Here is a 27,168-nt window from a genome sequence, read left to right as displayed (position 1 = left end):
CTGCGCAGGAATTGGTTCCACAGACAACATGTCCTTAGGGTCCTGAACTGTGTGTTCTTTTGTCATGAACAGCCTTACTGTTCACGATGAGGTGCCCCTTGGGAAAGCCACAGTTTCAGGCACTTGGCTGGGGATCACTGGCACCCCTGACCCTCCTGGAAAGGTTCACTGGTTCTGGGTTCCAGCCTGAGGGGCTCCTGAAGCAGAGCTCTGTGTCTGAGTGGAGGTGTATGTATGTGTGTGGGGGGGAGGGTGGGGCTGGTCCTGGGTGGGAATCAGTGGTGTTTACACTCATGCTCATGACCAGAACCAGCAGTGGACACACTGGAGACAGTGCAGCGTTATTGAGCAGGCCACTGAGTAAGGGGCCATGGGGCCATGCTCCCCAGAGACACAAGGGCCAATCTGGAAAATGGCAGGAGGATGGAATGCAGGAACCCTCTGCCCTTTCCTGGAGCCGGGTGAGAAGCAGGGCTGTGGCTGGGGCCTGGAGAAGGGAGATGCGGATTGGCCCTGACCAGGTGACCATGGGCTGAGTCAGCCTCTGTGCCTGGCATCTGGGAGTTCGTGTGTGCAGGCCTGGCGAGTGATTTGTTGTATCCAGGTCCATTGGCCTGACAGTGCCTGACAGCTGTCAGTGTCCTGCAGTGACCTGTCCCGGGGGAGAAAGCTGCCCCAGACCATGCCATAGGGACAGCCCCCAGCTGTCACCTCCACCAAATTATGTGTCAACTGGGTTCTTAGCCAGAGTGCAGCAGCCACTGAGACCAGGAGCCCTTACTGTCTTATCCCACAGGGGGATTGTTCTGTGACTGGTGGCACTGTGCCCTCCATCACCTGCCTGATTTTCAGGAGCCACCCAGTTGGCCTTGGGAGAGGAAGGTCCCCCTCCTCTGTGATGGGAAGTGCAGCCTGGTGGGTAGTGAGTTGGCCGAGCTGGTGGGCCCAGAGCATCCCATCCCAGGAGCTTGAGCTGTCTGTGGGGTACGACCACTGTACTTACAGCACGCAGCCCAGCCAATTAGGGCATAGGGTCTTAGGCATTTTATACCGAGTTAAAGCTTCCTGGTTCAGGTAGTAATACTTTGGGAAGTCTCACAATGCCTTAAGAGGGTGTTATGAGCAGAATATTTCACTGTGCAATTTTACTTGCCATGCCCATGTCTCCTGCATCTCCTGAATTGGAATGCAGGTTCTTTACCGCTAAACCTTCCCTGGTGACATTTGCTTCTGAGCATGTTGTCCTTGGAGATCAGGGTCACCCTTAACTGTGGGGCTGTTGCACTCTCCTCGCTCAGGTGCCTGTGGGGAGGTCAAAGCTGAGGTCTGAGGGGAGCTGCTTGGCCCTTGACCTTTGTGCCTCCATCCCCCTGGGGTCACCAGCCTTGGCCTAACCTCCAAGTCACCCAGCCCCCCATGCCCAAGGCTCCATCCTTGTCTTCCTCCCCTACTTTCCCTGCCCTTGGCCACCTGTCTACCTCACTCTGGGCTGCCTAGTGGGAGTCCTCGACTGGAACACCAACTTCTGAGAGCAGGGCTGGGTGTCCCCATTCTGCCCACTGCAGCCCCTGTGCAGAAGTGAGTCCCAGTGGCAGGAGAATGGGATTGGGAACCCATAGCAGCTGGACCGAGAAAACGTTTAGGTTCAGGGCATGGGAGTTCCAGCTCCCTTATCTTTTAAAAGTGAAAAAAAAAAAACACCTCTTCCACTTTGAAACAAACACACACGTGATGACGATACATCCTTGTGCCAGTCACTGATGGCACACTTTATATGCCATCCTTCCTTGTGGTGCCACAGTGATGCCCATTGCACAGGTGATATGAGCAAATTGAGGCCAGGGAGGCTCCCTGCTCGAAGTCACTCCACTGGTGAGTTTGGGCCCAGATTTGAATCCAAGCAGCCAGGCTCCAAGATTCCTGCTCTTAAGTAACATTTATCCTGCCTCTGAAGCTTTTTTCCCTTGGTTGTGACAGCAGGTCATGCCGATTGAAAGAAGTTTATAAAACCCTGAAAATAATTTTAAAATCTTGAACAAACAGTAAAATCTTAAATGAATGCCATCCAGAAATTGCTATCAGTATTTTGCTGTGTGCCTCCCTGGGTTTTCTCTGCATGTCAGTATTTTGCTGTGTGCCTCCCTGGGTTTTCTCTGCATGTCAGTATTTTGCTGTGTGCCTCCCTGGGTTTTCTCTGCATGTCTGGTACCAGGTCTGCAGTAGTTGCTGTGCTTCCATTATAGGGATCATCATAATTAACCGTGTCCTCCCGATAAACCATTTGACACCTTTTATGCCTCTGCACTCTCCATTCCTGACGTGTATTTCCTTTTAACTAGGGACAAGGGTCACCAGAATACTGGCCATTTCACAAGGTCTCCTTTAGCAGGATGATTTTCCTACTGTTGCATAAGAGCGGTCCTCTTCCCTTCCATGTAGACTGGTTTTCATCTTTCAAATATGGTTGCTCTGAAGTGAAAATGTCTCCTTGGAATTAACCATCCGAGGCATCTGATACACCTAGATGTTCATGGAGAAGGATGCCTGGAACACCTGCAAAGCGGCCTTGTGGAGCCAGGACATGGCTGCTGAAACAGAGAGTAACTGCATTTCTCCCCTGCTAGGTGAAATGGATCCAGCAACAGGAAGTTAAACGGCGGGTGAAGAGACAGGTGCGAAACGACCCACAGGCACTTTATTTCAACGATCCCATCTGGTCCAACATGTGGTACATGGTAAGTAGGCCATGGGCCTCTGTCCCCACCCTGTGTTTCTGAGATGGGTCAGCTCCAGACAGATGGACTTCTTTTGCATGTAGAACCCCTATTTCAGTGCTGTCAGGCACACGCTCTCTTGTGAATCTTTCATTATGTGAGGGTCAGGGTGAAGGGCCCCCGGAGCAGGGGAGGGTGGGCGGCACCTTGAGCCATGGATGGAGCCCATGAAGGGTGGGAACACCAGGGAGAGCCGTGGGGACATGGCCTGGCTGGGGCAGGAGGGCCTTCCGTGTACACGTGGCCAGGTCAGGGCGGGAGAGTGATGCAGCCCTCCTCGATGACTCTTGCTAGGACCAGGAGGAGGAATGGAGGTCCTACCCTGTCCTCCCACTAGCACCACAGCACCTCTGTTGGGCTGGCAGGTCTGTGTCAGGCATGTCTGTGCTGGGGGCTTTGTGTCTCGTGTGCCTGCAGCACTGTGGTGACAAGAACAGCCGCTGCCGGTCAGAAATGAACGTCCAGGCAGCATGGAAGCGGGGCTACACGGGAAAGAACGTGGTGGTCACCATCCTGGATGACGGCATAGAGAGAAACCACCCAGACCTGGCCCCGAACTACGTAAGTGGAGTCTTGGCGCTGGCTCCCTGAGACTCTCACCTGCGCTGGTCATTACCTGAGACAACGTACAGCATAACCTGCTTAAGCCCCCCCGCCCTGCCCCATTATGTTACAGTACGGAAACCGAGCTGGCAGTGCTGGTGAGCCCAGCTGCCCAGAGCCAGGGGTGTTTGAGAGGGTTCCCGGGCACTGCTGGGGCCCTGAGGGGCTCAAATGTGTGTGCTTGGGTGTGTGTGTGGGGTGTCCCCTCTGCACACATGTCTGTGTGCCTGTTTACCTTCAGATCGGCGTGTGTGGGGGTTGTGTGTGTGATGGTTGTGTGTAGGGACCCTCTGCCTGTTACTCCTCCAATGGTGCAGAGAAAAGAACCTGGCACGTGGTAACTTTTGAGAATTGCCTTCGAGATTCTAAGGCACTTGGGTGCCTCGGTTACATCAGTCATCTCATGTTGGTTGGGTAGATGGTTATGCACCCTTAACGATGTCAGTTTTTTAATTTTATCTTCTTAAAACATTTATTAAAGTAAAGTTGATTTATAATGTATTAATTTTTGCTGTCTGGCAAAGTGACTCAGCTATATATGTGTAAAACATCTTTTCTGTTACGGTTTATCACAGGATATTCAATATAGTTCCCTGTGCTGTGTAGTAGGACCTTGTTATTTATCTACCCTATATATACTAGTTTGCGAAGGATGACAGTTTTGAAGTCAACAATCAGGAGAGCTTTTACAACATGTCTTAAAGGAAGATAGGAGATTATACAGATAATATATAAAGCAAAAACATACATATTAAAAATATAAGATGAAGGGAATTATGAGGCATAGCTAACGCATGGATGAACCGTGAAGACAGTACCTGGGTCACGAAACGACACACACTGATTGTTACTGAAATCGCAAGTCTGTGTGCCCAACACACAGTGAGGCCCATCATATACTAAACATTAGACTTTGGCGCAGAGAAAAGTTTATTATAGGTTCATACAAGCAGATGGGTGGCTCATGCCCTAAGAACCCCAAAGTTACTGAAAGCTTTCAGCGAGGCCCTTTAAAAGCAAAAGGTGAGGGAGGGCCAAGGTTGGTTGTTGCAGACTTCTGTGTGTCAGATCCTTTGTTCCTGAGGTCAGGTGGTCAGGTAATGGTGTTCCTGTAAATCTCTACCAGATGAATGTTATTCTCTGTCCTGTCAAGAAAGCAAGGTCCCAAGGCACAGCTTTCACCCTTCAAGGTCCCAGTCCTGGCTCAGAGGAGACAGGTCTCAGTTGGCAACTCCTTCAGGGCCATGAGGGAGCCAGGCATCCAACCCACTGATCCTCAGGCTGCTTAGGCCGCCCAAATGGGGAGACCAGGTCCCACAGACTGTGACCCAAACAGATGGGCACTGCTAGTTAGGTCGCAGAGACAGGGATGGGGGAGAGGTTCACGGCTGCTTCAAGGCCTGGGGTAAAGTTAGTGGGTGGCCTTGGCAAGGGCTCTGAGGGCCATAGTCTCCAGTCTGCTTCCTGGGCCTCCAGCTCACTGAAGGCTGGGTAAGCTGCAGGGCCTCCAGGAGAAGGCCTGAATCTGCCTCTTACCTCACTCTCCACCTGATGACCACCACGCCACTGACCCTTGACTCAGTCACTGCCACAGTGGTTCCTTGGTGTCAGGTGCTAGTGGTCAGGGCCCACTGTAACACTGACCAATAGCTGAGCAGCACAAATAATGGTCACTCATTGACAGTCGGCTGCTTGTGAGGCCGGGCCCATTGAGGCACCAGAGTAGTGGCTGAGGAGCCCTGTTGCCTAGTAACAGGGAGCAGAGTAATGGCTGCCTGCTAATCCTTCTCTGTTACATGATCTCATGTAGGTGAGGTCCCTGGAGTAGTTGCATTCATAGAGATGGAAAGCAGACGGTGGCTGCCAGGGGCTCAGGAGGGAGGATTAGGAGTTAGTGTTTAAGAGGTGCAGAGTTTTGCAAGATGAATCCTGTGGATGGATGGTGCTGGCAGCCACACAACTTGTGGATGTACTTAGCACCATTGAGCTGTAAAAATGGTTAGGGTGGTAAATTTTATGTGTATTCACCACATAATTATATATATGTATAATTGTTGTTACAGTAAGAGAGTGCCCGGCTTGTTTCTGTTTGCAGTCGAGGCCTAAAACCAGTTATAAACAGAGTTGTGATACACTGAGCCACTTCTCTTTGGTCACCAAGGTTTCATTTTTTAGGATTCCTACGCGAGCTATGACGTCAATGGCAATGATTACGATCCGTCTCCGCGGTACGATGCCAGCAACGAGAATAAGTACGTCCTGGGTCACCTGCCTGACCCCTACCTGCTTCCTTCTCTGTTGCTGTCCCCACAGATGGTGGAGCCAGCTCACATGGGGACCCTAGGCTGGAGATGGGCCGGGGGCAGCTCTCTGCCTCCTGGTGGGGTCTGGGGCTGACCACCAGGAGCAAACCCCACACCGCCTTCCAGGCTTGCAGGCTCAGTGGGTTTGGCCCCTTCCTGTGGGCTGTCACTCTGCTGGTCAGCTGCAGTGGGTGTTGGGCCAGCATTATTCCTGTTTGCAACATTGTCGGAATATCTCATGGTCTGCACAGCCAGCTTTGTCCAGATCACGATGTGTTCTCTCGGACCACTCAGTCAGCATCCAAGCCTTCTTGACCCTGTCTTTGACCTCACAAGGGCAGTGGTGGAGGCCCAAGTGATGCTGGGGCTGGCTGTGTGACTCTGTGCAAGTGGGGTGACCTTGCTGAGTCTCGGTGTCTTAGAGATGCCTTGTGTCCTGATGCTTCCTCCTCCGAGGGCTGGGCGCGGGGGTGAGATGATGGGTGAGGGACACACCGTTACTGTTCGGTCATTGAGACTTGTGATAGGGGGAGTGGGGGTGGTCTGGAGAGACTGGGGGACTTGGCACCATTGGTAGCAGCCCTGGGGGTGATGTCTAGTTTCCCAAACCTGCCTGGGCGCTCCTGTCCAGTGTCCGGCCAGACCTTCCTCCATCAGCTGGCCCTGTGCATTGGCTCTTCCCCTTCTTCCAAACGTGTTTAGAGGATGGTGGAAGCCCTTTCTTTCTTTCCCCTGCCGACACGAGGCCTTCAAGGTGTGTCCTCCTCAGCGTTCCCTGTTTCAGTCCATTTGATGCTGAGGTTGGAGTCCCGGTGTCCCAACGGAGCCCCGCAGGAAGGCTCAGCCAGTGGAGGCAGTTAGTGGGCTGGCCGCAGTGCTCCCAGCACCTGTGAAGGCCTGGCCTCACCTCCCAGGTGCCCTACCCACTCCATGGCCACCACGCTGGGGCTGCAGGGGTGCAGCGGGCAGGGAGGGACCACCCAGATGCGGCGTGGTGAGTCCCGAGTGGGACCCTGGGCCCATGACTCAGGGACAGCCCCAGCTGCAGGCACACATGGTCCAGAGTGTGGACGGAGGGAGGGCTGCCCCGGGGGCTGACCCTTGGGCTCAGGACTGGCTTTAAAGGTGGTTTTGATTCCAAATCAGTGATTCTCACCTCTGAAGGGCCTTCTCAGAGATGTGCCTGCTGTAGGTGGCAGAGTGGGGTCATTACTGAGGAGAGTGCTGACCTCAGGTCACCTCTTCCTATTCCACCTACTGCTGTTGAGTGTTCCGTGTCCAGCCGTCCTCCTTGCCCTCTGCTGGAATGGCTGTGGAGAGGTGTGTGGGGGGAGGGGTCTGCCCAGGGTGAGCACAGGGTAGGGAGAGGGCTCAGGAGACAGAACCTAAGCCTTTGTTTGTTCTTATTTCATCTCTGCAGCCAGGCCAGCATCTGCACTGTGCTGTTAGTCAGGGGGACGCAGAGCCTGGGGGTGGGATGAGGAGGCCGTGGGTGCCCAGCAGAGCCCAAATCTGATACAGGTGCATCACATCTGCAGGGCAGCCTGTGGGGCACATGGATGGCCCAGCAGTTATGGGGAGGATTGAGGGAGGACCTCAGCGTCCCCAGCTTAGGGTCCTGATTGCCTTCTCTCCTTCCCGCAGACATGGCACTCGCTGTGCAGGAGAAGTCGCCGCCTCCGCCAACAACTCCTACTGCATTGTAGGGGTTGCATACAATGCCAAGATTGGAGGTGAGGCCCAAGTGCACTGCCGAGGGGCTCAGGCTGTCCTGGGTGCAGGGTGCAGTCCCCTGCAGGTCTGGGCAGCTGCACTCCCCATGGCATTAGACCGAGTCGGATCCTGGGCCTCACCTCACACTGCCTGGGGCCTGTAAAGCCTCCGTGGGTGCTAGTGTCTGGCCCCTGAGTCACCGCTGTCAAGCTGACTGCTCCGTGAAGCCGCTGGGTCCTGCTGCTGGCCTTCCCAGGCTTGCCAATCACTCTCCCAGCAGAATTTATGGTTTTCACCTGAGAGGAAGCCTAACCTTGGCCCCAACTCTTGCTGTAGCCTCCTGGCCCACTGTACCTGCCCCTCAGCTTTAGCCAGAGAACATTTGTCACAGTGACCCGCAGACTTGCCTGGTCTCCCCTGTTTGTCTTGGTGGACTTGTAGCATTCACATCACCCCAAAAGCCTCCCTGCCTCCCTTTTGGGTCAGTCCACCCATGACTTACAGTTGCCCACGCCCAAATGTGCTTCCGTGGAGGCTCTCGAAGCTGGATGCTCCCGCCTTGTTCTCCAGGGGGTCAGCCTTCCAGGGCCCTGTAGGGAACACTACCTGACCCAGGATATCTCTGGCTCTGTTGTTTATTTTCTCCATTGGAGAGTCAGGCTTCTCTTGTCAGCATGGGGCTTTAAGAGCAGAGAGTCACGCAACTTCCTCACGCCTCCCCCGCCCAAGCCTGGCAGTTGGTCATTTCAGAATGGCAGAGGGTCATTCAGCATGTCCTCTGCAGTGTCTTGTAGGGCATGTGGCTGAACTGGCACTGAGCAGGTGTGTGCCAGGCCTGAATGGTCCCCAACCATCCACTTGGCCTCGGGGCACTGCGTGCTCACCTGTGGCTCTGGCCCTCAATTTGAAAGTGCTCATGTGCACGCCAGTGGCTGTGCTGGGTGCCTCCTTCCCATGGCATGGCCTTCTCGGCTGCTTTTCCTTTATGAAGGGGCCGTAGCTCCTTCAGCTCTGTGATGAGCAGTGAAGGGTGGGGAGGTTGGGCCAGGGGTTCTATGGGTCACTCAGTCCTTGGGGAGTTTCTTGAGTTTTGAGAAAAGGCTCCCCAGTTTTCAGTTACTGAGGACTCTCCACCTGCCCTGTCCCTGGAAACCTTTGAAGTGGCTGGGACTTGTCAGTCTGTGACATCATTAGCCACCAAGAGCATGTCCTGCAGAGAACAGATCAGAGGACTGTCACCTGATCTCACTCCATCATGGAGTTTATGTTGAGATGTGTAAGGTCTCCCTGGAGCCTTTGATGAGTGAAGACCCATGAAAATTCTCCCTGACTGATCTGGGTACCAGTTGAATTCCCACCACCCACTGCCTCTGTGTCCTGGGACAATGGGTGTAAAGTCTCTGTGAACATGGGTGGGGTTGCCATGGAGAAGGGGTGGGGGTATTGGCATTGACCCAGGGAACCTATGACAGCCGCGTCTCCAGAGCTGCTGCACACAGCATCAGCCTCTCCACCCTCTTCCTGACCCTCCCTCCAAGCCCACCTGGACAGGCAGCCTTCAGGCACCCTAACACAACCTCCCTCTCCACGTGCTGGCACAAAGCAGGGAACTTCTCTGAGACATTCTGATGTTTCCATGAGCTCTACCTTTTTATATCTTTTCTGTTTCTAAAGTTGTTCAATAGATTAAAGTGTATATCCTAACTTAATTCCAATCTACATGGAGTTAATATTATACAACTTCATGTATAATATATGAACCTAAAACATTACTTGAGTTCACACTTAGTTTCACCTTTTATGCTGTTGTTTTTATGTTTTCATATTTTATAAACCCACTGTTTATTCTTGCTGTAAACAGTTGGCTTGTGAAAAGAAGTATACTTACCTACATGTTTACCCTTCCATATTTTCTAGCTTCAGATTCCTTCTGTCTGGTTTCAGTTTTTCTCCAGCCTGAGAATTTCTTTTACTGCTTTAGTATTTCTTGAAGTGTAGGTATGCTGGTGAGAAATCATCTCAGCTTTTATCTGAATTTCATCTTCTTTGAAAGAAGTTTTGGTGAATCCTGGGGTGACATGGTTCTCTCTCAGCCCTTTAAAGATGCTCTTCCATTGTCACTGGCATTCGTTGTTTCTGATGATGAGTTGGTTGTCATCCTTATTGTTGTTCCTCTGTATGTAATGTGAGTTGTTTCTTTGGCTACTTTTATTTAGCCACCTCATGCGAAGAGTTGACTCATTGGAAAAAACTCTGATGCTGGGAGGGATTGGGGGCAGGAGGAGAAGGGGACGACAGAGGATGAGATGGCTGGATGGCATCACTGACTCAATGGACGTGAGTCTGAGTGAACTTCTGGAGTTGGTGATGGACAGGGAGACCTGGCGTGCTGTGATTCATGGCGTCGCAAAGAGTCGAACACAACTGAGCGACTGAACTGAACTGAACTGAAATATTTAGTAAATATTTCATTATTTACTTTTATTTATTTAGTATTTTTTCCTCTCTATGCTTTGTCTATGATGACTCTGATGGCCCTTGGTGTAATTTCTTTCATAGTTATCCACCTTGGGATTTGCTATGCTTCTTAGTGGGTTGTTTGTTTATTCTTTCTTTTTCTAAATGAAGTTTGGAAAAATTTCTGTCAATGTTTCTTTAAATATTTTTTGCAGTCCTGTTTTCTCTCTCTTCTCTTTGGGCACCAGTTATAGCTGTTATATTGCTTGATATATCTCACAGGTTAAAGCTGTATTCATTTTTTGAATCTTTTTGTGTGTGTGTGTGCTTCAGATTTGATAATTTCTTTCGCACTATTTTCTTCAAGTTCACCAATCCTCTCTTTTGTTGTGTTCAATCCATTGTTATTTCCACCCAATGATTTTTTTCCTTTTTCTTTCCTATTCAAATATTGTGCTTTTCTGTTCTTTGATGTCCATGTGGCTATTTTTTCACTATTTCCAAATCTTTTCTGATATTCTCTTTCTCATCATCCATTATACTTATATTTTACTTTGGATTCTTTAAAATATTTATGAGTTTTTTTTTACAGTCTTTTGTACTGATTCCAATAGCTTGGTCATATATGATATGTTTCTATTTTTTAAATTGAAGTGTAGTTGATTTACAGTGTTTCAGGTGGACATCAAAGTGGTTCATATATATAATATATATACATATATCTTCAGATTTTTTCCATTATAGATTATTACAAAATATTGAAGATAGTGTTGTATAGTAGGTCCTTGTTATTTATCTGTTTCATATATAATATGTATCTGTTATTCCCAAATTTAGGTCAAACAAAAACAAGTATATGATATCACTTTATGTGGAGTTTATAAAACAGTGATACGCTTGAACTTACTTGCAAAACAGAAACAGACTCACAGACAGCCACAGACAAGCTTCTGGTTACCAAAGGGAAGTGAGGGATAAACTGGGAATGTGGGTATGTTTCTAATCATTGATTTTTCTTTTTATAGTGTGCAACATACTCCTGTTTCTTTGCACATGTCTAGTAATTTTTTATTGTACACTGGACATTGTTCCATTATATTGTAGGGACTCTTGATTCTGTTATCCCTGAATACAATTGAGTGTTGTTCTTGCTGTCAGTTCAATTTTTCATTTTGTAATGACTCATCTGTTCTGATTTGCCCTTCGCCTTAGAGGAAATCCTTTAGCTCAAGAACAGTCTTTACTCTTAGATGTTGTTCAGTCGCTAAGGATAGTGTGACTCTTTTAGTATTTCAGTGGAAACACTGAAGCGTTTAACCAGCATGTCTAAGTTGGCAAGGTTCAAGCTCCAAGTTGACCGCAGTGCCCCTGCAGTGGCAGCCCACTGGAGTATCTGCTCACTCATTCAGCCTCCCCCTATTCCTCTCTACCTGGGCTTCTTAGAGACTTGCCCAGATGTGCTCCGTGCAGGGCTTAGCTGAATATCTGAGGGAAGTTTATGTATGTCTTCTTCTCTAGCTCTCTGCTTTCTAGGGTTTCTCTCAATTTCCAGCTTCTGTAACAGTTCCAGACTCAATCCCACAGCTCCCCAGCAGAATAAGATTGCATTTTCCTGATTGAGTTCTAGCTTCTCTGTATTAAAAGACATGAGGCGTGCCCTCAGAGGAAAAATGTTATGAACCTGCATCATACCTGGTATGGTTGCTCTTTTAAGAACTGAATCACCTGCTTCTGCCTTCTGGTTGCTTTCCAATGCCCTTAAAAAGTTTTTGTTTTCTTAAGTCTTTAGTCCAGAGTTTATAACTATTATTTTTAAAAGAGTTAGTGTAATAGAAGCTACTCTGCCTTTATTGGAACTAACACTTGTAGTTTCTATTTCTTTACCAAATAGATGGTGTATGTTCTGGTGGCTCAGATGGTAAAGAATCCACCTGCAATGCAGGAGACCTGGGTTCAATCCCTGGGTTGGGAAGATTCCTGGAGGAGGGCATGGCAACACATTCCAGTATTATTGCCTGGAGAATCCCCATGAACAGAGGAGCTTGGCAGGCTCCATGGGGTCACAAAGAGTCAGACACGACTGAGTGACTAAGCACAACACAGCACATTGCTGCATGGTAGTTACTCCAGCAAACATTTGTGATCTAGCACAGACAGTGGATTAACTAAGTGATTCCAGCTGAGGGTCATTCATGAGGTTGGCTGTGATTGTCATCTGAGGGCTTGCTGGTGGCTGGAGTATCCACTTTCAGGACAGGTCACTTATTTGGTTGTTGGCTAGAGTCCTCCATCCCCTCCTGACCGTTGGCAGGAGGCCTAGCTTCCTCTTCATGTGTACTCTCCGTGGGGTTACCAGAGTGCCTGTGGCATGGTACCTAGCTTCTCTCACTGCAGGTGATTCAGAGAACCAGCAGGAAGCAGCAGTGCTTTTTATGATATGGTCTTAGAAGTCACACACAGTCAGTTCAGTCACACTCTGTTCTTTAGAAATGATCCCAACATATACTCAAGAGGAGAGACATTAGGCTGCATCTGTTGAATGAAAAAGTGTCAAAGAATTGTGGATATGGTTTAAAATCACTACAGATGGGCTCCTAAAAGTGTACTATATATTTATACAAATGGAGTAATTTTTTTCTACCAACTTGCTTTGTAGAATTGCATGTTTCTTACATGTTTTATCACAGGAAAATAAATGGAATAAAAAGTGGCACTGTCCAAATTATGTCTTTAAAATAATATGCTTGCTTGTTAACAAGTCGAAATAACTCCACAATGTATGTAATGCTTTATCAAATTGCAGAGGAGGACAAGGAAGGTAAAATATCATCTGGAACCTGGTGAAAACAGAAATAACCAGTACTTACAGAGTTCTGTCTACATCGTAGGCACTGATGAGGTGTCTGTCTGTGTGATGAGGTGTCTGAAGTGTCTTATGTGTCTTACATAATCTCTACAGAGCACTCTGTCATTGATGCTGCTTTTGTCCTCATTTCACAGATGAGGGCCAGCCAGCTCTTAGCCTCTACTCTTTTACAAAATGCAATGCAGGAGACCTGGGTTTGGTCCCTGGGTCAGGAAGATCCCCTGAGAAGGAAATGACAATCCACTCCAGTATTCTTGCCTGGAGAATCCCATGAGCAGAGAAGCATGGCGGGTTAGAGTGCATGGCATCACAAAGAGTCAGACACAACTTAGCGGCTGACACTAACCCTTTAAACCATATTTACTAAGTGTGGATAGATGGATGAATGGATGGATGGATGGACAATATTGTTTTTGTTTTTGTTTAACTTTTGATTGTACCATGCAGATGGTTCCTTAGACATGATGGTGTGACTTAAGATTTTTCAACTTAACCATAATGTGAAAGTGATACATCAAAGTAGAAACCCTAGTTTGAGTTTTGAATTTTGCTCTTTTTTGGAGCTAGCAATATTCCATATGGAATTCTCTCATGGTGCTGGGCAGTGGGAGCCTCGGCTTCTAGTCAGTCACAGAGCCACAAGGGTAAACAGCTGACGCGTGTACAACAGTTGTGTCTTCACTTTCGGTACAGTATTCAGTAAATTACAGAAGATATTCGATGCTTTATTATAAAGTAAGCTTTGCCGTAGGTGATTTGCCCGTAGGTGATTTGTAGGCTAATGTGAGTGTTCTGAAAATGTTCAAGGGAGGCTGGGTAAGCTATGATGTTTGTTGGGTAGGTATATTAAATGCATTTTTTACTTAAATCTGTCCTAAGTTGAGAATATTTTACGAGAATGTAACCCTATCATAAGTCAAGAAAGATCTGTACTTGTATTTAGTAAAATATACTAAGTTTAATTTTATGCAAACTTAATACGAGAGAAACTAAGTAAAACTTAATATTCCTGAACTTTAGATTTAATTTTATGTTTAATTGTGTTTGTTTAGTGTTTAACTTTATGCTTGCTTTATTTGATTTATGTGCATTGAATAGAAGAAAAAGAAATCAGCTTAAGGGAGAGAAATTGCTGAACTTCACATAAATATTTCCTTATGTGAAGAAATGACATATTTTCTCAAATATCTCTCTTTTATTAAAAAAAAAAAAGTCCCAAGATTGTGACAGCCTTTAAAGATGCCAGAGTTAATTTTTTGTTGTTACATATATTTCCCATACTGAGTAATTAACATTCATTTCAGCTTGTTCTCACTTCACCCCACACTTCAATTTTAGTTCTTTTTTTAAATATTGTTTTTACATTGTCAAGGTTCAGTATTAGTCACCTGTCATTATGATTCTCATAGTTTTTTAGTCTTGGGTCCCCACCATCATTTTCAGTACACCTTTTCACTCCCGAGTAATCTAATTTGATTCATCTCTTAATTCACTGGACTTTGCCACCCATTAACTTTTTCAAGCTGGAGGAGGGCATAGCAGCCCCCTCCCGTAGTCTTGCCTGGAGAATCCCATGGACAGAGGAGCCTGGTGGGCTACAGTCCATAGGGTCACAAAGGGTTGGACATGACCAAAACAACTTAGCACACACACAACTTTTTCAAGAAAGGCTAACAGGTGCTGTTTTCTTTCATCTTTGGGAAGTTCTGAAGGTGGCCTTTGCACCTGAGTTATACCTTTAATGTATACAGCCTTATGGAACTTGATAAACATCACCTGCTTGTCTTCTGGATCCACTGTTGCTTGGGAAAGTTTGAAGTCAGCCTAAATCCTTCTCCTTGTAGGTGACTTGACTTTGGGGCTTGGATTACTGTTGCTCTTCAGTCGCTAAGTCATGTTGAACTCCTTGTGACCCCATGGACTGCAGCACGCCAGGCTTCTCTGTCCGTCTCCTAGAGTTTGCTCAAACTCATGTCCACTGAGTCAATGATGCCATCCAACCATCTCATCCTCTGTCGTCCCCTTCTCCTTCTGTCCTCAATCTTTCCAGCATCAGGGTCTTTTCCAGTGAGTCAGCTCTTTGCATGAGGTTGCCAAAGTATTGGAGTCCCAGCCTCAGCACAGTCCCTCCAGTGAGTGCTCAGGGTGGGTGAGCCTTCTTTACTCTGGAAGTCCAGCCCCTGTGGCTACCTCTGGCTGAGGCTTCTGCAGCAGCTGTTCCAGGGATGCAGCATCCTCAAAAAGATCTGAGTGTTTTCAATTTTAGGCAAATTTTCTTCTGTTATGATTTTTGAATATTTTTAGCTATATATGTTCAGTTTTATGCTTCTTGTGAACCACTTACATGTGTATCAGATCTCTATTTCCTAGTTTCTATATCTCTTTCTGTTCATATTTAACTTAATTCTTTTCTGTTTTATTTTCCTCAGTTTTTATCCAGCTCTTCTATGTCTGACTGTTTAACTAGTGCCTTCTTTTCCCACACTTTTTCTAGTGTGGCTTTCATTTCTGAAGGTGTTGAGCTGTCTCCATCTGTGTCTTTCCTCAGGGTAACACACTTTGGTCTTCTTTCTTTTGTCTTGTTTTCTCTTCATTGAATTCTTGTGTCTCTTTGACCCCTTGCTTCATGGAGAAATCATGTTTTCTTTAAATTTTGGATATGATGGAACAATGCTTGCTTATACTTTTCATCATCTTCTTCCCTTGTCATGTTCCCTTTTCCCTTATGTTTTTACAGCATTGTTGCAGAGGTGTCAGGCTAGTCACTTTCTGGTTTTAATTAGTGACTGGCTGGAGAAGATCAAGGTCTTTCTTCCTAGGCTGCTAAGATGCTAAAACAGAAAGGAGGAGAAGTGGGGCATTAGCTGGGCTGGAGGCACTGTGGACCTGCCAGTCCAGTGCCTCTTAGTGGCCCCTCCGCTCACCAGGGAAGTAACATCCATTCATCACATGCTGACTCAGCAGGAATGCGGCAGTGCTGATGATCACTTTTTCTCCTACAACAAATCAGGCCACAGAAACTGCCTGTTCTTGGAAAGCTGATGTGTCTGTCTGATTCCTGGTCAAACATCACTGTTTTCTGAAATAATGGACATTTAGATGGATTTTCATCTTGGCTGTAAAAGCAGTGCAGTGGCAAAGAAACAGACTCCCCCAGCCACATGTACCAGTCTTATGGCCCCCGAGAGCATCAGTACTTTGTGAGGAATTACGTACCCTTGGGAATCATGAAGGCAGGTGTCATCTTTTTTGTTTTCAGAGAGGAGAGTGGATCACTTCTGCTTGTTTAACTGAAAGTCCCAAACTTTCATTTTAGACACTTTTTAATTTTTTTTAAAGTTGTGGAGCTATACATTGATGACTTTTACCGTTTTTTGTATGTAATGTTTCAGTTAAAATCTGTTTAAAAATTTTATGATGTATTTGTAATCTTCCCTTTCAACTCTTGGGTTTTGGACTTTGCTTAGAAAACCCAAGATAATAAATTTGTTTTATATTTTGTCTAGAAATTTCACTTCAGAATAGTTCATCTTGAAACCTTCATGGTTTTGTCTTTTCTGTTAAGCTTTTTAATCCATGTACAGTATATTTTTGTGAATGTTGTGGAGAACTCTGACTTTACTTTTCTCCAGTATTAATGTTTAGTGATCTCTGCATGCCACCCTTATCATATACTAAATTTCCAATGTATATTGGATCCTTCATCATGTTTCATTAGTCTATTTGTTTTTAATCCCTAAATAATATTTCATTTTAAATTATAGTTTGAGAGGATTTTTTTTTAGGATATATTTTTTCTTAAAGTTTTTTTTAAAATCTCTTGGCTATTCTTACACATTTTCTCTTTCAGATGAACTTGAGAATCCACTTACCAAGTGTCATAAAAAATCCTGTTGGGATTTTGATTGGGATTACATGGAAATTATAGATTTATTGGGGGAGAATTGGCAACTTTACAATAATGAGTCTTCCCACCCAGAAACATGGTATGTTTTTATTTATTCAGGTCTTCTTTGACATCATTTAAAATAGTTTTATCATAGTCCTCATTTTGATTCTATGCATTTCTTGTTAGGTTCATATCTAGGTTGATTTTTTTTAATTGCATTGCTAATTGGTTATTATTGAAATGGATATAGAAAAGCTATTGATTTTTGTGTGTCAATTTGTTAAATCTTGCCACCTTAATGAACTATATTGGTGCTATTATTTTTTATTCTCTTGGCTTTTCTAGACAGGTATAAATAAAAGCTGTCTATAAATGATGGTTTTTCTCTCTGTAATAGTTAACACTTTATCTCCTTAATAACTGTCATTTCTTTCCTATGTCTTATTTCAGTGTATCAGAACTTCCGATGAATAATAATTGTTTATAGGTTTTGTTGTTTGTTTCTGATGCATACAGGAATGTTCCTAGTGTTAACACCATTTGTGGGCGCCTTCTATAGCTTTCCTCCTGTTAACTCTTGATTAAATTAAGTAAATTTTCATATTTCTAGACTTCTAAGAGTATTGATCAGGACAGATGTTGAATTTTATTACATGTTTTTTAAGAAAGCATTTAGTAAGGTGATTTTATTGTTTTTCAACTTTACTGTTTAATCTGTTTAATGCAGTAATTGCAGTAATACATTTCTTAACATTGGAAATTTCATCCTTTCATTCTTGTGATGCGTTTTATTTGATTATGACTATTAGTCTTTTGGGCTTCCCTGGTGGCCCAGACAGTGAATAATCTCGCAGTATGCGAGACCCAGGTTCTGTGCTGCATTCAATTGTTAATATTTTATGCATGGATTTTGCATCTTTATTTATAAGATAGATTGAGCTGTTTTTTATGATGTCCCTCACCAGTCTGGGTATAAGAGTCATGCTGATTTCATAGAACGAGTTAGGAAGCTTTCTGCCTTTTACTGTACTCTGAAATATTTCATATACTGTGGATATTGCCTGTTCTCTGAAACGTTGGTGGACCTTGTTAATCAGTCTGAGCATTTATGGTGACTCTTTAAAGGGCTGGGTCTGTTCAGGCTTTCTGTTTGTCCTCGAGGGAATTTGGTAGTTAAGCTTCCCTAGAAAATCATCAATCTCCAGATTTTCAAATATATGAGATAAATTTTATGTCGTATTTTCATAATTAACAAACATATTCTCCATATTTATAGTTAAAATTGTTCCTAATCTTATTTGTGGCATCTTGCCCTTTCCTTTGGTCAGACTGGTAAAAATTTGCTATTTCCTACAGAACAGGTTTTTTAGAGAACTAGATTTTTAAAATTGAAATTCAGCTGACATATAACATTATACTAGTTTCAGATGTACAACTTAATGGTTCGATATTTGTATACAGTGCAAAATGATAATAAGTCTAGTTACCATCTGTCACCCCACATGGTTATGAAATGATTTTTCTTGTCATGAGAACTTCTGAGATTCATTTTTTTTAGTAGTTTCATATTTGCAGTATAGTATTACTGACTGTATTCACCATGCTGTATGTTATATCCCCATAACTTATCTACTTTATACCCAGAAATTTGTATCTCTTAGTCCCCTTCACCCATTTACCCCCCATCAGACACCCTTCCCTCTGGGAACCACCAGTCTCTTTTCTGAGCAGTAGTGGCCCCGTTGTCCATGGTTTCGCTTTCTGTGGTTTCATTTACCCACAGTCAGCTATGGCCTGAAATACTAAGTGGAAAATTCCAGAAATAAACAATTCCTAAGTTTTAAATTACATCCATCTCAGTAGTGTGATGAAATCTTGAGCCAACCCGTTCTGCCTTGCCTGGGACATGAATCATTTCTTTGTGTAGTATGTCCCTGTGTTAGGCACTTAGTGGTCATCTCAGTTATCAAATGGACTGTCGCAGTAACACAGTGCTTGTGTTACTTAATAGTGGCCCAAGCCCGAGAATAGTAATGCTGGCAATTTGGATATGCCAAAGAGAGTCCATAAATTGGTTCCAGTAAGTGAAAAGGTGAAAGTTCTTTGCTTAGTAAGGGAAGAAAAAAACTCATATGCTGAAGTTATTGAAATCTATGGTAAGAACAAATCTATCCATGAAACTGTCACGAGGGAAAAATTTGTACTTTTGCTGTTGCATCTCATAGTGCAAAGGTTATGACCACAGTGTATGATGAGTGCTTATTTAAGGTGGAAAAGGCATTCAGTTTGTATAATAAGATATTTTGAGAGAGAGAACGAGCAAGAGAGACAGACCACCTTAACAAAAGTTTTATACTGTGCATTGTTATAATTGTTCTCTTTTATTCTTATTGTTGTTAATCTTGTTAAAATTGTTAATATTGTCGTAGGTAAGAATACGTATATAAAAGAAAAAGTGTAGGATACAGGTTTCATATTATCCATGGTATCAGGTTCACTTCAAGTCTTGAAATGTATTCCCCACAGATCCAGGGAGATTGTAGTATCTGTGAGGTTTTTTTTTTTTAGATTCAGCATACAGGGTTTGTCTTTTCTCTACCTGGCTCATTTCACTTAGCACAGTACCTTCAAGGTCCATCCATATTGTTGCAAATGGCAAGATTTCTTTCTTTTTAATGGGTAATCATATGTGTCATATATATATATATATACCTCACATCTTATTTATCCATTTATTCATCAATGGACTCCTAAGTTACTTCCATGTCTTGGTTATTGTAAGTTATACCACAATGAACATCATGGTTAATGTATCTTTTTGAATTAGGGTTTTCATTTTTGGATGTTATCCAGAAGTGGGATAGCTGGACCATATGATGTATGTGTGCTAAGTCACTTCAGTTGTGTCCGACTCTTTGCAACCTCATGGACTGTAGCCTGCCAGGCTCCTTTGTGGAATTCTCCAGGCGAGAATTCTGGAGTAGGTTGCATGCTCTCCTCAGGGGATCATATGGTAGTTCTTTTTTCTTTTTTTTTAATTTTATTTTATTTTTAAACTTTACATAATTGTATTAGTTTTGCCAAATATCAAAATGAATCCATCACAGGTATACATGTGTTTGAGAAACTGCCATGCTGTTTCTCATAGTGACTGCACCAATTTACAGTCTCACAACAGTGCCCGAGGAATCCCTTTGCTCCACATCCTCACTAGCACTCGTCATTTCTTGTCCTTTGCATAATAGCCATTCTGACAGGTGTGAGGTGATAGCTCACTGTGACCTTAGTTTGCATTTCCCTGCTGTTTAGTGATGTTAAACATCTTTTCATATGCCTGTTGGCCATCTGTATGTTTTTTTGGAAAAATGTCAGTTTATATCCTCCTCCCATTTTTCAAATAGATAGATGATTTTAAATGTTTTCTCCAATTCAGGAAGTTGCCCTTTTATTTTGTTGATGATTTTATTCACTGCACAGAGTTGGATGTGGTTCCATTTGTTTATTTTTACTTTTGTTGCTATTGCCTTTGGAGTCAGATTAAAAAAAAATACTACCGGGGGTGATGGCAAGGAGCTTGCCAGCTATGTTTCTTCTAGGAGTTTTGTAGTCTTAGGTCTTTACATTCATGTTTTTAATCCACTTTGAGTTATTTTTTGTGTATGGTGTGAGATATTTGCCCAGTTTTGTTCTTCAGCATGTGGCTGTCCAGTTTTCCCAGTTCCATTTATTGAACAGATTGTCCTGTCTCTGTTGTATATTCTTGCCTCCTTTGTTGTGAATTAATTGACCATATATGTTTGGGCTTGCTATTTCTGGGCAAGCTATTTCTGGGCTTGCTGTTCCACTCTGTTGATATATTAATTTTTTTTTTTTTTTAGCAATTCCATACTATTTTGATTGCTAGAGCTTTGTAATATAGTTTCAAGTCAGGGCACATGATACCTCCAGCTTTATTCTTTCTTGTCATGATGGCTTTGGTTTTTACAGTTTCATACAAATTTTAGGATTATTTGTCCTAGTTCTGTGAAAAAAATGCCATTGGAATTCTGATAGGGATTGCAGTAAAACTGTAGATTGCTATAGATTGCTTTGGGTAGTATGGATATTTTTACAATATTAATTATTCTAGTCCATGAACATGAAATGTCTTTCCTTTATTTCATTTTCAGTTTCTTTCATTATGTCTTATAAGTTTTCAGTGTACAGGTCTTTCACCTCCTTAGTTAAATTTATTCCTAGATATTTTATTCTTTTTGATGCAGTTATAAATGGTATTCTTAGTTTCTCTTCTGATAGTTGCTTGTTAGTGTATATAATACAACACATATTTGTATATTAATTTTGTGTTCTGAAACTTTACTGAATTTATTAGTTCTACCAGTTTTTTATGAACTCTTTATGGTTTTCTATATATAAAATTACATCATCCAGAACTAGTGATAGTTTTACTTCTTCCTTTCAAATTTATATGCCTTTTATTTCTATTTCCTGCCCAGCTGCTGTGACTGGGACTTCTAGTACTATGTTGAATAAAAGTTGCAAGAGTGGACATCCTTGTCCTCTTCCTGATCTTAAGCAAAAGCTTTCAGCTTGTTACTGTTGAGTGTGGGTGGCTGTGGGCCTGTCGTATGTGGCCTTTTTTATGTTGAGTCATGGACCCTCTGTATCCACTTTGTTGAGAGTTTTTATTGTAAATGAATGTGGAATTTTGTCAAATGCTTCTTCTGGTATGTCAAGATCATCATATGATTTTTATCCTTCATGTTTTGTATCATGTTGACTGATTTGCAGATGTTGAGCCATCCTTGTGTATCTGGAATAAATCCCATTCAGTCAAGATGCATGATCCTTTTAATGTATTATTGAATTTGGTTTCCTAATATTTTACTGAGGAGTTTTATATCCAGGTTTGTCAGGAATATCGAACAGTATAATTTTCTTTTTTTGATGTCCTTGTCTAGATTTGGTATTAGAGTAGTGCTGGCCTCATAACGTGAGATTAGGAACATTCCTTCCTCTTCAGTTTTTTTGGAAGAGTTTTGAGAAGAGTGCGTATCAAATCTTCAACTGTTTGTTAGAATTAAACAGTGAAGCCATCTGGTCCTGGGCTTTTGTTTCTTGGGAGTTTTTTGATTACAGATTCAATCTTCCTAATAGTGATTGGTCTATTAGGGTTTTCTAGTTCTTCATGATTCAGTCTTAGAAAAGTTTATGTTTCTAGAAGTTATCCATTTCCTCTCGATTGGCCAATTTGTTTATGTATAATTATTCATGGTAGTCTCTTCTGTTATTTTCTGTTTCTTTGTTTGATATCAGTTGTAATGCCTCCTTTTTCATTTATGATTTCATTTAAGGCTTTTCTTTTTTTTCTTAGTGAGTCCAGGTAAACTTCAGTCAATTTTGTTTATGTTTTTAAAGAACCAGTTTTATAGATCTTTTCTGTTATTTTTCTATTTCATTTATTTCCACCCTGATCTTTGTTATTTCTCCCTTTTTACTAACTTTGAGCTTCATTTCTTGCTTTTGTAGTTTCTTCAAATATAAAGTTAGATTGTTATTTGAACGTTTTCTTGTTTCTTGAGGTAGCCTGTATTGCTATAAGTTTCTCTCTTAGAACTGCCTATGCTGCATCCCATAGATTTTGTTGTGCTGTATTTCCATTTATATTTGTTTCAAGTGATTTAAAAATTTCCCCTTTGATTTCTTCATTGATCCATTGGTTGTTCAGTACCATGTTTAATGTCTATATATTTGTGATTTTTTCAGTTTTCTTCTTGTGATTGATTTCTAGTTTCATACCATTACTTGATATGACTTCAGTTTTAACTTTATTTAGATTTGTTTTGTGGCCTAACATATATCCTGGAGAATGCTCCAAGTGCACTTGATAAGCATGTATATTCTGCTGTTTTTAGATGGACTGTCCTGTATTTGTCTATTGGGTCCCTCATTTAAACATCATTTAAGTCTGATATTACCTTATTAATTTTCTATCTGGATGATCTAACCGTTGATGTAAGTGGGGTATTAAAGTCCCCTACTAGAATTGTATTGCTGTCAATTTCTCACTTGAGGTCTGTTAATATTTGCTTTATATAAGTAGGTGCTCCTATGTTGGATACATTCATACTTACAAATGTTACATCTTATTGTCAGTTTGCCCCCTTTGTCATTGCTTGATGCTCATCTTTATCTTTTATTAAAGACTTTATTTTAAAGTCTGTTTTCTCTGGTATCAATAGAGCTGCTAAGTTGCTTCAGTCGTGTCCGACTCTGTGCGACCCCGTAGACGGCAGCCTACCAGGCTCCCCCGTCCCTGGGATTCTCCAGGCAAGAACACTGGAGTGGGTTGCCATTTCCTTCTCCAATGCATGTAAGTGAAATCAATAGAGCTACCCCAGGTTTATTTTGATTTCCCTTTGTGTGAAGCACCCTTTTCTGTCTCTTCAATTTCAGTCAGTGTTTGTCCTTAGATCTGAGGTGAGATCTTACAGGGAGCATATAGTTGATTCTTGGTTGTTGTGTATCCATCCAACTACTATGTCTTTTGATTGCAAAATTTAGTGTATTTAAAGTATTTACTGATAGGTATGTACTTACTGCCATTTTGTTCATTGTTTCCTGTTTTGGAGTTCTTCTTCTTCTTATCTTGCTCTCTTCCCTGTTTTGATGACTTTCTGTGTTGTTATGCTTAGATTACTTTCTCATTACCTTTGTATATCTACTACAGGTTTTTTCTTTGTGATTACCAGGGGACTCATAACAGCCTATCTATATAATAGTCTGTTTTATGTTGATAGCAAGTTAAGTTCGGGTGCATCCTAAAACTGCATTTTCACTCCCCACTCCCCACACTGCCACAATGTATGCGTTTGCTGTCACTTTTTATATCCTTTTATTTTGTGTATCCCTTATCATAGCTATAGCTATTTTTTACTACTTTTGTATTTTCATCTTTATACTAGCTTTATAAGTGATTAATCTACTTCCTTTACGTTACCAGTGAGAATTTGACTTTCAGATGTTTTCTTATTATCAAATAGTTCCATTTCTTTTCAGCTTAAAGAAATCCCTTTAACATTTCTTGGCCTTCCCTGGTGGCTCAGATGGTAAAGAAATTGCCTGCAATGCAGGAGACCCGGGTTTGATCCTGGGTCGGGATGATGCCCTGGAGGAGGAAATGGGAACCCACTCCAGTATTCTTGCCTGGAGAATTCCATGGACAGAACGGCCTGGCGGGCTACAGTCCATGGGATCAGTTGGACATGACATAACATTTCTTATCAGGCCAATTTAGTGCTGATTAACTCCTTTAGCTTTTGCTTGTCTGGAGAATTCTTTTATCTCTCCTTCACTTTTGAATGATAAACTTACCCAGTAGAGTATTCTTGGTTGGAAACTTTTTTTTCTAGCACTTTAAATATATCATGTCACTCCCTTCTGGCCTGCAAAGTTTCTGTTGATAGTCTCATGGGGGTCTCCTTGTATACAACACATTGTTTTTCTCTTGGTGTTTTTAAGATTCTATCTTTAACTTTTGACATTTTTAATTATAATGTGTCTTGGGGTGGGTCTCTTTGGGTGCATCTTGTTTAGAGTTCTCTGGGATTCCTGAAGGAATGTCTGCTTCCTCCTCAGGGTAAAGAAGTTTTCAAACATTATTTCTTCAGATAAATTTTCTTCCCCCTTTTTTCTCTTTTCTCCTTCTACGTATCCTTTAATTTGAATGTTATTCTGCTTGATGTTGCCCCATAGGTCCCTTAAGCTATCTTTCCTTTGTAAAAATATTCTTTTTTCTTTTGTTTCTCTGTTTGGATTCCACTGCCCTGTCTCCATACTCACAGATCCTTTCTCTGCTTCATCTAGTCTGCTATTGAATCCCTCAAGGGTATTTTTCAGTTAAGTTATTGTGTTCTTTGGCTTTGTGACTTGTTTGGTACTTTCTTATATATTCACTGTCTTTGTTGAAAGTCTCACTGTGTTTATCCATTCTTCTCCAAGTTTGGGGAGCACTTTTATGACCATAATTTTGAACTTTTAATTAGGTAAATTACTTTGTTTCATTACAGCTTTTTTTGGACTTTTGATCTTGTCCTTTCATTTGGAATTAATTCTTCTGTTGCCTCATTTTTCTTGACTCTCTGTGTTTGTGTCTATGTGTTAGGAGAAACAGCTATGTCTCCCAGTCTTGACAGGGTGGCCCTGTGTAGGTGATGAATTTTATAATTTAAACTTGTCCTCATTCTTAGTTGTCTTTTGAGCTATCTGTTTGATTGTTCTGGATGTGTTAGCCCCAGAAACACAATCCTCTCTGGCCAGCAGAGCCTACTCTCAAGCCCCCATGTGGGGGCTGCATGCGCGCACTGGCTTTGGGGGACTGTGGGATGAGGGGTGCTTGTCTGCTGCCTCTGGTACAGCCATGGCAGCAGTGCAGGAGGACTGACACTTACCTGCCTTCTCTTTTGGGCCATAGCAGCAGCACAGGGGGGCAGGAGGACGGGTGCTAACAGGTGAAAGTCAGAGGGCAGAAATGGCACCTGCCAGCGTCCATCCCTGAGAGACTCCCAACAGGCTTTAGCTCCTTTGGCAGATTGTTTAAGATTTGCAGTTGAATCTTTTCACATGTGATCAAGGTTCTTTACATGCACCTGGGTCCTAGGGTGAATGAGTTTGCATGGGAGCCTTTAAGAGCTGACCCTCCATTCCCTCCAGCCCTGGGGGTCTCCTGGGGCATGAACCCCATTGGTTTTCAAAGCCAGACATTTGGGAAGCTTGTCTCTCTAGTGCAGATCCCCGAGGTGGGGCCTGACAAGGGGCAGCAAACCTCTGGCTTCTCAGAGGGAAGTTATGTGTTTGTGAGCTCCCTCCAGGCTGTGGGTCTCCAGGCCTGGAGTTGGGATGGGGAGAGGGTGTTGGTGAGACCGTGTCTCCACGTCTCCTACCTGCCTTGAGGTGGCCTTTTTAGCCATTGTTGAGTAGCTGCAGCTAGCTCTTGGGTCTCTCTCCAGAGGGCAATTTTTCATATTAATATGTAGTTTAGATTATTAAGTCGGAGAAGGCAATGGCACCGCACTCCAGTACTCTTGCCTGGAAAATCCCATGGATGGAGGAGCCTGGTAGGCTGCAGTCCATGGGATCGCTAAGAGTCGGACATGACTTAGCGACTTCCCTTTCACTTTTCACTTTCATGCGTTGGAGAAGGCAATGGCAACCCACTCCAGTGTTCTTGCCTGGAGAATCCCAGGGACGGGGGAGCCTGGTGGGCTGCCGTCTATGGGGTCGCACAGAGTCGGACACAACTGAAGCGACTTAGCAGCAGTAGCAGCCGCAACATATAACCCAGGGACAGGGGAGCCTGGTGGGCTGCCATCTATGGGGTCGCACAGTCGGACACGACTGAAGCGACTTAGCAGCAGCAGCAGCAGCAGATTATTAACTATCAACGAGAGAAGGTGAGCTCAGGGTCTTCCTGTGCCAGTGTCTGGAAGCATTCTGTTGTCTCCTCCTGGCAGGGTCCTTGCCTGAGTCAGCAACCCCCCTGTCGTCCCCCCATTCTTGATGCCTACCTGGTCCCCATGCCTCGCCCTACCAGTGTCCATGCCTGAGTCAGCATCCCATGTGCTCCCCCTTCCCTGGCTTCCTGGTGTCTAACTGGTCCTGTACCTCCTTCTAAACAACTCCGGCTCACTTGCCTTGCCCCTCTGGAGAGCCAGTGGAGGCAGCACAGCACACAACTCCTGGTGATCCAAGGCCGACTGCTCTTCCTTGGCTCTCGCCTCGTCCTCCCAGGATTGGCTGGTTTCAGGTTTCACCCGGGACCTGGACTGAGGCAGCTCCACCTTCCCAAGCTCCTTGATGCGGCCTCATCTCCCTCCCACAGCTGAGACTGATTTTTTTTATTGAGTTCTTTTATTTTCAACTCATGAATTTCTACTTTTGTTTGTTTATTAATTCCTCCAGCTTTTAAATTTTTATTATTTTTTCCTACCTCCTTGAATAGAATGTTTTGTTCTTTACTTTCAGGCTTTGATGTGCTTTAATAAGTAATAAACATTTTACTTGTTTTCCTCTCATTACCTATCTCTGGCTTAATTACACAGTGCTCTTATTATTCATTTCTGAACAATCTTTAATTTCAGCTTTGATTTTTTTCCCCTGTAGCTCAAAAATTATTTATAAGGGATTTAAATGTTTTTTTCCAACTTCATATAGAATTTTTTGGATGCTCCTTTTGTTGCTAATTTTTAACTTTATTGGAATCAGGGACTGTTCTCTGTATAATTTCTGCCTTTCTGAATTTGTAAAGTTCTCTGTGTGGTCTAGGACATGCTCGGTTTCTTATGAGCATTCCAGTGGGTATGTGACGAGTACTTGAGGAGTACTTTTCCTCCGGGCTTATGTGAACAAGTTTCTACAAATTAGACCAGAGGTGCACCCGTGCCCCCAGGCTCCCTTGGTTTGCAGATGTGTTTTGTGTGGCCCACACCAGTGTTGGTTTTTCTTAACTAGAGGCAACATTTATGGATCAAGAGATTTTATGTAGAAAATAGGAATTTGCCACTT

The 27,168-nt window shown here is 43.4% G+C and overlaps 1 protein-coding gene across 8 annotated transcripts in view; it reads left to right on the top strand.

Moving 5' to 3' along the window:
• The window catches only part of PCSK6 (proprotein convertase subtilisin/kexin type 6), a 169,813-nt gene that overhangs the window by 61,573 nt on the left and 81,072 nt on the right, over nucleotides 1-27,168 (top strand). For 7 of the 8 annotated variants that reach the window (XM_086364084.1, XM_086364082.1, XM_086364083.1 and 4 more), the window contains 4 exons: nucleotides 2,625-2,735; nucleotides 3,192-3,335; nucleotides 5,553-5,629; nucleotides 7,325-7,413. In XM_086364084.1, the coding sequence (XP_086220210.1) occupies nucleotides 2,625-2,735; nucleotides 3,192-3,335; nucleotides 5,553-5,629; nucleotides 7,325-7,413 (421 nt within the window). The remainder of the gene's footprint in view (nucleotides 1-2,624; nucleotides 2,736-3,191; nucleotides 3,336-5,552; nucleotides 5,630-7,324; nucleotides 7,414-27,168) is intronic. The other variant, XM_086364088.1, reaches the window with a different exon arrangement.

Source organism: Bos grunniens, chromosome 21, assembly GCF_055505025.1.
Source record: "Bos grunniens cultivar Pamir isolate PY7600 chromosome 21, Bosgru_T2T1.0, whole genome shotgun sequence".
NCBI lineage: Eukaryota > Metazoa > Chordata > Mammalia > Artiodactyla > Bovidae > Bos > Bos grunniens.
Note: the sequence above shows the minus strand (reverse complement) of the source record. Positions and strands in the feature narration are given on the sequence as shown.